At 46.9% G+C, this 10370-nt stretch overlaps 1 protein-coding gene across 1 annotated transcript; it reads left to right on the top strand.

Moving 5' to 3' along the window:
• The first annotated feature begins 372 nt into the window (after nucleotides 1-372).
• LOC123061077 (peroxidase 1) lies at nucleotides 373-2713 on the top strand. Its single transcript, XM_044483997.1, has 2 exons — nucleotides 373-898; nucleotides 1724-2713. The coding sequence occupies exons 1-2, from the start codon at nucleotides 632-634 to the stop codon at nucleotides 2471-2473; spliced, it is 1017 nt and encodes a 338-aa protein (XP_044339932.1). The 5' UTR covers nucleotides 373-631; the 3' UTR covers nucleotides 2474-2713.
• Nucleotides 2714-10370: the final 7657 nt, after the last annotated feature.

Here is a 10370-nt window from a genome sequence, read left to right on the forward strand (position 1 = left end):
TTGTTTTTGTTCTGCAGCGTGCCTATGCCTATCTATCCATCTCTTGTAGGTGACGAATGGCGAGCAGCACACATGCAGTCGCGCCGCGCGCACAGGTGGAAATGGAATGGTTTTTGCGAAAAAAAAGAAAGGGTGGAAATTGAATGGAACCCATCCGTCCCGTCCGGGTCCTGTGCCGAATCGTGGCGTGATGGTCTCCCAAGACCACCGATATGGACACATCACTGTGCCGCGCTCCAGCTTCCAAATCCAAACCGAGAGAGAGAGACCATAAACGAATCGTGCCGCTGTGGCATGCTAACTAGCATCCGACGAGCGAGCGAGACGACCTCCTTGTTTGCTTGTCCCTCCTCCCCTCCCCTCCCCTCCCGCGGTTGCTTTCTACAACCGCTGGCCGTGCAGGTGCAGCACAGAACACAGCCACTCGCGCTCGGCCGCCGAGCCTATAAAGGGCGGTGCCCAGCCACCACCTTAATGACACTGTCATCACCAAACACCAACACAAACACAGACACAAACCAAAAGCATTCCTTCCCTCTCGCCCTCCCTCCTCCATCTCTGTCTCAAGATCAGTGCCGCTCCCAAGAGTTAAGAAGAGAGAGAGAGAGAGAGAGAGAGAGAGAGGAAGGAGATGGGGATGCAATCAGTGTGCGGAGGAGCAGGGCGGTGGCGGCGAGCAGTGGCGTGGTGGGGGGCCGTCCTGGTCCTCGCCCATTTACTCAGCTGCGGCAGCGCGGGGCTCCTGGACACCAACCCGGGCTTGGCCTATAACTTCTACGCGACGACGTGCCCCAGCGCCGAGGCCACCGTCCGGAGCATCACCTGGGCGCAGGTCGCCGCCAACCAGGCCCTCCCCGGCCAGCTCCTCAGGCTGCACTTCCACGACTGCTTCGTCAAGGTCAGTCACTTCCCGACTTCCTTCCTTCCTTCCTTCGTTAACCTCGCCCTGGCCCCACTTCCTCTTCAGCCCCTCTCCCTTTCCCTGAGTGCCTGAGTGGAGTGGGTCTTTGCTTCCACTTCCGTCGGCGCCGTGCCCGTGCCCGTGCCCAGCCGGCCGACGCGGAAAGCGCTTCTTCTCCCGGCAACAAATTAACTGCGGATTCCATTTCTAGCTACTCCATTCACGTTCGAACCAAGAGTCCTGGCTCATCGCTCTAATTAAACTGGCATACCATACCATACCATACAGATCGCCTTTCTCCCTCTGCCCAAGCAGATTTTACTGCGGGGGTTTACTTTGGTTTTGAGCTTTTTTGGGGGGCTTTTACGAGTAATAATACTCCCTGCTGTGGTGAGAGTGAGTGTTACAAGGCAGTTTGACTGTTGATATGTACACGAGGGGAGCACCTTTATGTGCACTACGTAAGCATTACGGCGCCTTTCCGCTCGTAGCGACACGGCCAACGGGCCAAGCAAGAAAACAAAGGGCCAGAAATACTAGACTAGCGCGCAAGGGGAAGGGGAGCAAGGTGAATCTTGTCATACAGTAATATTTTCCGTGGCCAATGCGTCGCCGCTCACATGCGCTGCGCGCCCAGCTGGTGGCGCGCGACAGCTATCAAAGCTGCCGCGCCGGTACGGCGGCTGCAGGAGCAGCTTTGGCCCCTTGCGGCGGCCCCGCGCGCATCCAAATTTCAAACATTCAAAAGAAAATTTCAAACCCCAAAATGCTACTACTATCTGTGTGGCTCACAGCTTTTCTTGCAATGCGATGATAATGCAGGGCTGCGACGCGTCCATCCTGCTGGACAACGCGCAGAGCGAGAAGACGGCGCCGCCCAACGGCTCCCTCGGCGGCTACCCGGTGATCGACGCCATCAAGGCGCAGCTCGAGAAGGCCTGCCCGGGCGTCGTCTCCTGCGCCGACATCGTCGCGCTCGCCGCCCGCGACGCCGTCTCCTACCAGTTCAAGGCCTCGCTCTGGCAGGTGGAGACCGGCCGCCGGGACGGCCCCGTCTCGCTCGCCAGCAACACCGGCGCGCTGCCCTCGCCCTCCGCCGGCTTCAACGGCCTGCTGCAGAGCTTCGCCGCCAAGGGGCTCGACGTCAACGACCTCGTCGCGCTCTCCGGCGCGCACACCATCGGCAAGGCCAGCTGCTCCAGCGTCACGCCCAGGCTGTACCAGGGCAACGCCACCAGCATCGACCCCCTGCTCGACTCCACCTACGCCAAGACGCTCATGAACGCCTGCCCCAACAATCCCGCTTCCACGTCCACGGTGGACCTGGACGGCGCCACGCCGTTCAAGTTCGACGGCAGCTACTACACCAACCTGCAGAACAAGCGGGGAGTGCTCGCCTCCGACGCCGCGCTCACGCAGAACGCCGCTGCCGCGACTATTGTCAACGACCTGACCAACCCGATCAAGTTCTACGCCGCCTTCTCCATGTCCATGAAGAAGATGGGACGCGTCGACGTGCTCACCCTCAAGAACGGACAAGGGAAGATCAGGACCAAGTGCAATGTGCCGTGAGGGTTCATCCATGAGCGCCACATTTTTTCTTGGATTTTTTTTACTCTCTCCCTCTCTCTCTCTCCCTCTTATTTCATCGGCGCGGATCAAATATATTGTGCCCGCCATGATTAAGGTCCCAAATCTATATTGATTTGTTAAGTGCTGTGCCTGAGTATGTAAGATTATTAGTCACGACATGCGTTGCATTCCTCTTGCAATCAATCAAAGAAGGTGGTTCGGCACTTCTCTCTGCTCTCACTGTCAGCCATGTCCAAGTGTCTATTCAGAGCAACTGCATCTTTCTTCAGATAATGCTTCGCTGGATCCAACGGCCATGCACGCTTCGCATTTAAACCCCTCCACTTTTTGGTAGATGCCACTTTATTACTTAATTGTTTAAGTGGTACATCCGGCCTCTGCATAACAAAAATAACATAGCCAAACCAAGTCGAGAATTGAAAAAAACAAGAAATACAAGAAATTATGAGTCTAGTATGACGCCTAAAATGTAGGAGTGACATCTTTTCTTGAATCCGGGAACGTAGGAATTTTGATCAAAGAGCGTGTGATGCCACATGAATAATAAAGGAATTGCACAAAGTTTGACTTGATGAGAATTCCCTCTTAAAATGAAGTGCAAAGGAATCCTTTGAATTTCCCCCCAAAGGATTTCAATCATCCAAATCCTACGAGAATCCTTTCAACCGAAGGAGGCCTTACTTGTTAATCCAAAATCCCAAAGGATATAATCCTATTAAAACCAATGCACTTAGTCAATCTCTTCCTAGCGCCTGCTCCTCCTAGTGTTGCTGGCCATTCCGGCCGTCGCGGCACCAGCCATAGTCGCCACCTGCTCCGGGCCTCGGCTTCATTGCATGGCATGGGTCGGCCGTGCTTGCATGGATCCAGCTGATAACCCACAAGTATAGGGGATCGCAACAGTTTTCGAGGGTAGAGTATTCAACCCAAATTTATTGATCTGACACAAAGGGAGCCAAAGAATATTCACGAGTATTAGCAGCTGAGTTGTCAATTCAACCACACCTGAAAGATTTAATATCTGCAGCAAAGTATTTAGTAGCAAAGTAATATGAAAGTAACCGTAACGGTGACAAAAGTAACAATAACAGTTTTATAGTGATTGTAACAGCAGTAGCAACGAAAGTAACTTAGCAAAGATCAATATGTGAAAAGCTCGTAGGCAATGGATCGACAATGATAATTGTGTTGGATGATATTCATCATGTAGCAGTCATAACCTAGGGTGACACAGAACTAGCTCCAATTCATCAATATAATGTAGGCATTTATTTCGTATAGTCATACGTGCTTATGAAAAAGAACTTGCATGACATCTTTTGTCCTACCCTCCCGTGGCAGCGGGGTCATAATGGAAACTAAGGCATATTAAGGCCTCCGTTTAATAGAGAACCAAAACAAAGCATTAGCACTTAGCGAATACATGAACTTCTCAAACTACGGCAATCACCGAAAGAATCCTAATTATTGTCACCTTGGGGTATGCAGATCATAATTCGTAATAGGCGCCTACAACTTGCAAGATAGGATCAAGAACACAAATATATTCATGAAAACATAATAGGTTCGGATCTTTAATCATGGCACTCGGGCCCCAGTGACAAGAATTAAGCATAACAAAGCCATATCAATATCAATCTCAGAACATAGTGGATACTAGGGATCAAACCTTAACAAAACTAACTCGATTACATGATAAATCTCATCCAACCCATCACCGTCCAGCAAGCCTACGATGGAATTACTCACGCACGGTGGTGAGCATCATGAAATTGGTGATGGAGGAAGGTTAGTGATGATGATGGCGACGAATCCCCCTCTTCGGAGCTCCGAACGGACTCTGGATCAGCCCTCCCGATGAAGAACAGGAGGCGGCGATGGCTCCGTATCTTAAAACACGATGAATCCTTCTCCTTAATTTTTTTTCTCCTCGAATACGATTATATAGAGTTGGAATTAGGGTCGAAGGAGTTCCAAGGGGCCCACAAGCCCTCTAGGCGCGCGCCCCCAGGCTTGTGGCCTGTGGGTGGACCCCTCTGGTTAATTCTTGCGCTAGTATTTTTTATATATTCCACAAAAGTTCTTCGTCAATTTCTAGGTCAATCTGAGAACTTTTATTTCCGCACAAAAATTAACACCATGGCAATTCTGACGAAAACAGCATCAGTCCGGGTTAGTTCCATTTAAATCATGCAAATTAGAGTCCAAAACAAGGGCAAAAGAGTTTGGAAGAGTAGATACGATGGAGATGTATCAACTCTCTCAAGTTTAACCCATTGCTTGTCCTCAAGCAATTCAGTTGACAAACTGAAAGTGACAAAGAAAAACTTTTACAAACTGTGTTTGACCTGGTTGTTGCAAATACGTCTAGCTAACATTCAGGTTTTCAGCAAAGATTATGAACTAGCCATATTCACAATAACATTTAGGTCTCACATTTACTCATATCAATAGCACAATCAACTAGTGAGCAATAATAATAAATCTTGGATGACAACACTTTCTCAAAACAATTATGATATGATATAACAAAATGGTATCTCTGAGACCGCAAAAACATAAATGCAGAGCACCCCTGAAGATCAAGGACTAACTAGACATTATAATTCATGGCAAAAGAGATCCAGTCACACTCACTCAATATCAATTAATAACAAAGCATATAAATGACAGTGGTGCTTTCCAGCTGGTGCTTTTTATAAGAAGATGATGACTCAACAATAAAAGTAGTAGATAGGCCCTTCGCAGAGGGAAGCATGGATCTGCAGAGGTGCCAGAGCTCGAGCTTTTAAAATAGAAACGGATATAATTTTGAGCAGTATGCTTTCATTGTCAACATAACAACCAAGAGATCTCACTATCTTCCATACTAGATACATTATTGTAGGATCAAAAGTAGATCTAGAGGGGGGTGATTAGACTACTTGACCAAATAAAAATCTAACATTTTTCCAATTTTAAGTGTTGGTAGATTTTAGCAACTAGTACAAGTCAAGCAATCAACCTACACATGCAATTCTAAGAGTGTAGCAGCAGAAAGTAAAACATTGCATATGAAGGTAAAGGGAAGAGTTTGGAGAAGGCAAACGCAATGTAAACGCGGAGATTTTTGGCATGGTTCTGATAGGTGGTGCTATCATACGTCCACGTTGATGGAGACTTCAACCCACGAAGGGTAACGATTGCGCGAGTCCACGGAGGGCTCCACCCATAAAGGGTCCACGAAGAAGCAACCTTGTCTATCCCACCTTGGCCATTGCCCATGAAGGACTTGCCTCACTCGGGTAGATCTTCACGAAGTAGGCAATCTACTTGCCCTTACAAACTTCTTGGTTCAACTCCACAATCTTGTCGGAGGCTCCCAATCGACACCTAACCAATCTAGGAGACACCACTCTCCAAAACGTAATAGATGGTGTGTTGATAATGAACTCCTTGCTCTTGTATTTAAAATGATAGTCTCCCCAACACTCAACTCTCTCTCACATATTTGGCTATGGTGGAAAGATGATTTGAGTGGAAAGCAACTTGGGGAAGGCTAGAGATCAGGATTCTTGTTGTAGGATTGGAATATCTTGGTCTCAACACATCAGTAGGTGGTTCTCTCTCAAAAAAATGAGTAGTAGAAGTTTAGGCACGTTCTGATGGCTCTCTCACAAATGGAGAGGGGGTGGAGGGGTATATATAGCCTCAACACAAAATCCAACCGTTACACACATTTGACCCAACTCGGCCAGACCGAATAGAAGAACTTGGTGAGACCGATTTAGTTCAAAATGTGAACACTAGGAATCTCGGTGGGGCCGACAGGAACAAATCGATGGGACCGATGTGCTAGGGCTAGGGCAAAACCTCATCTCGGTGAGACTGATTGCTTGAACTCGGTGAGACCGATTTCAACAAAGAGCAAATAGAGAGTTGGTCAAACAAACTCGATGGGACCGATTACACATTTCGGTGAGATCGAAATAATTACAATAGGCAATAGAGAGTTTGCAGGGCCATCTCGGTGAAACCGAGATCTGTATCAGTGTGACCGAATTGTCTAGGGTTTCTGGCAGTGGCTATGTCAAATGAACTCGATGGCGCCGGATAGATCAAATCGGTGGGGCCGAGTTTGTCTTTGAGTTTTGGACATATGTGGAAATGAGAAAGTGGCTGAGGGTTTTGGAGCAATATCACTAAGCACTTTGAGCAAGTAGACCATTAAGCAACACCTCATCCCCTTTTAATAGTATTGGCTTTCCTATGGACTCAATGTGATCTTGGATCACTAAAATAGAAATGAAGAGTCTTGAGCTTTTGCCAATCTTTGTCCTTAGCATTTTGAGGGATCCACATCTCTAGTCCATGCCATGCCAATCATTGAACTTTCTGAAATATTTAACTTGAATGGATATTACTTCAATGAGCTATTTGTTGTATGAATTACCAAAAGCACCCGGGGATTAGTTGCATTTTCAATCTCCCCCTTTTTGGTAATTGATGACAACACATAGATCAAGGCTTCGACAAATGATAATATGAGTGAAATACATTGTCGCTTTGAGAAGTATGTGATAAGCAAGAGCCCTCCCTAAATTTGTGCATTATTTAAAATTTGCTTTTGAATGCAAATGCACAATCGATTAGGATCATGGGTCACTCTTCCATGTCACATACATCTTGGTGGATTGCTCAAAATGATAAGAGTTAAATAACATGCACTCATCACGAAGGGTAGAAGTGATTGATCATACACAAGTATCATATATATAACCATGCAAGCACACATTAAGGCAAAGTATGATCAAACACATGATCACATAAGTATCTCACGAGCATAACACAAGTCGTAGCATAGGAATCAAACAACCAAAAGATCAAAGCAAATGATCAAAGTAGCAAGAGAGGCAAAGAAAAGGTAAAACACACTCTCTCGAAGCCTAATGATCTATACACTTTCTCGCCCTTTGGTAACAATTTACCAAAAAGCTTGAAAATGCATAGTGCTATGCGGCACTCTAGGCACGATCTCTGGGAGCTCCTGAAGAGGTCTTCTGGCTTGTTACTCCGGTGTGCGTAGATGGCATGGAGAGGATGACATCTGCAAATGCTTTGAAAGATGTCTCTGGAGCTGGAGGGGTTGACATTGGAGGTACAACCGAGGCAATTATTGCAGGTGCTGAAATGGTAGTCATGGAGTCTCTAGCAACTGGCACAATTGTTGATCTTTGTGCCCTTGGCACTCTCTGGAATGTATCTGTGGTGCGTCTGTCATCCCTTTCCTCGGCATCTTCTTGGAGCTTCTCCACTATGGTGTGTATCTCAATGACCTTTACATCTAGGTCATGAAGTTTAGTCTCAATGATCCTCTCAAGACTCTCTTGATTTTGAGTCAGGGTGGCCAAGCCCTTCTCAATTCTCACTGTAGCCTTAAGCAAATAACTGAGTTGATCTTGCTTGGTCTTGAGCATCACTGTAGAAGCATCTGGTGCACTTGCTGCCTTTGCTGCTTTTGCAGCATTTGCTTTCTCTCTCTTCTCCTGGGCTCTGCACAAGTAGGATGGGATGCATCCATGACAACCTCGTTATCCTCAAAGTCTGGCCTCAGGGGAAGATGTTCTTTATCAATAAGATATTTCCTAGTTCCCATCTTGGAATTGATCAGCATTTGAATGTGAGGGGCATATCCACATGATCACTTCTCATCAGCAACTATTTCTCTTCACAGTCTCAATAATCGAACTCATCACCTTGAACATTTGAGGTACATCAAACATGTGGAGCAAGTTGGTTGAGTGAACATGGATCATTCTATGATCTCCTAAGTTGGGCAAAAGAGTGTGCCTCAAGATAGTGTTGATAGTGGTCAGCCCAGACAACAGATAATATATGGATCCAAGCTTATGTGTCTCTAGGGCATCATCAGGAATGGTCTTGTACATGTTGGCCATGGAGTTGTGATCCTTCCTAGGCTTTGCATATACATCCGTGTCATTCTCCTCTTCCTTTGGGGCATTGATCAACTTGTCCCATTCAGGGATTGTTGATTGATACTTTGTCCCTTCAGTCATCCAGACAATCCTTCCATCAGGATAGAAGTGAGCAGTGGAGTAGAATTGCATGATCATCTCATTGTTCGACTTTGTCAACTTCTGACCAACAAACTTATCAACTTCATTCATTCTGAAGCTCTCGTGCACACCTGGGAAGTAGTCCTCATTGTCATCAATATATGTCCAGTCAACCCATTTCATATCACAGACAATGGGCTTCTTGTCTAACAAGACTGTCTCATAGAAATCCTGTTATTCCTTGGTGTGAAAACGATAGTCCACAATAGTTCTTCTCCTAGTGCCATAGGGATCAGTCTGTCTCCAGAGTCTTAGACATGCATCCTTTCTTAGCTTCATATTCTCTGCCACAGGATGATCATCACTATGATCTGGAATCTTGGGCTTCAACTTTCTGAGCACTAGTGGCTCATCATCTTCTTCTTGAGCTTCAGGCATTGGGGCCTTATTCTTCTCAGCAACAGAAGTGTTCCTTGTAGATCTCTTGGGTGTAGATGGTTTGGGGGCTTGAGCTTGAGTTGGAGGCTTTGGGGCAGACTTGGGCTTTGATGGAGCAGCCCCGGTCCTAATGGCATCCCCCATCAGCTTTTGGGTCTTTGCAGGAGGTGCAATAGGCTCTTCCTCCTCCTCATCTTCATCAGATTCTCTCATCATAGAAGGTTTGACAATGACTTTGGCAATAGTCTTTTTGACTCTCTCCTTGCTCTTCTTTCCTCCAGCAGCCTCTTCCTCTCTTGGTTCAAGAGAGAACTCCATGGTTTCCTGAGTTGAGGCCCTGGCCTTTGACATTGGAGCTCTTTTGGCAGGAGCTTTCTTTGACATACCGGGCTTTGTGGCAGCAGCAGCAGCAACATATTGTTTCTCGAGTACTTTCTTCTTGGAGGTCACTTCCTCCTCAATGACAAAATACTCATCCTCAGATTCAGATGTTCTCTTCTGCCTTGTCCTCGTTGCTGCCTTTGGCAAGTTGCTGGGAGTACTTCTGCTTCCCTCATCATAACTGCTTGAGGGACTAGTGCCCTCACTGCGATTTACCTGCTCTTCAGACTTGTTCTGGCTATCACTGCCCTCTGACATAGCTGAAACTGACGCTATGAATAGTTGGGTATAGATAGAGTGGATGAGCATCACAAAGTACAACTTGTTTTTCAAAATATTGAGACAAAAACTTAATTTTAGTTTTCCGCAGAAAGCATTTCGGAGCTACCGATTTGACAAACTCGGTGACACCGAAGCACTAACAGAGTCTAAACACAAAGTTTTGGTCAGACCGAAATGCAGTTCGGTGACTCCAAGATGCTAGGGTTTCACAAAGAAAGTGACTTCGATCGCACCGATCAGTACACTTTGGTCAGACCGAGTTGTACTTGTGCAATGGCTAGGGCCAATCGGTGAGATCGAGATCCTCAGATCGGTCGGTTCGAGATGAGTTCAGCGAAAACCTAACCCTAAGTTTTTTTTTACATCAAATCTATTGTACGAAATTCTTTTGGTGGATAGATCAATCTCATAAGTGGGAAGAAAAATGGCAATGAACTTTGTGCAAGAATTGGAGTTAATTGAAGCACAAAGGGGTCAAATTCGTACCCTAAGTCAGAGATGGACTTGCTATGGCGGCAACGGCGGTGAGAATCCCGTTGACGGCGGCGGAGACCAGCGGCAGAGGGTCACTAGAGACGACGACGGAGATCCGGAGACCAAGGGGGCGGCAGAGCTTGGAGGCGCGGACAAGTGTTTGAAGGAATTTCTAAATTTTCAACCCGTGGTATATATACCCAGTCACTATCGGTGTGACCGACTAGAACGACTCGGTGGCACCG

This window comes from Triticum aestivum, chromosome 3A (genome assembly GCF_018294505.1).
Source record: "Triticum aestivum cultivar Chinese Spring chromosome 3A, IWGSC CS RefSeq v2.1, whole genome shotgun sequence".
In the NCBI taxonomy this organism is placed as follows: domain Eukaryota; kingdom Viridiplantae; phylum Streptophyta; class Magnoliopsida; order Poales; family Poaceae; genus Triticum; species Triticum aestivum.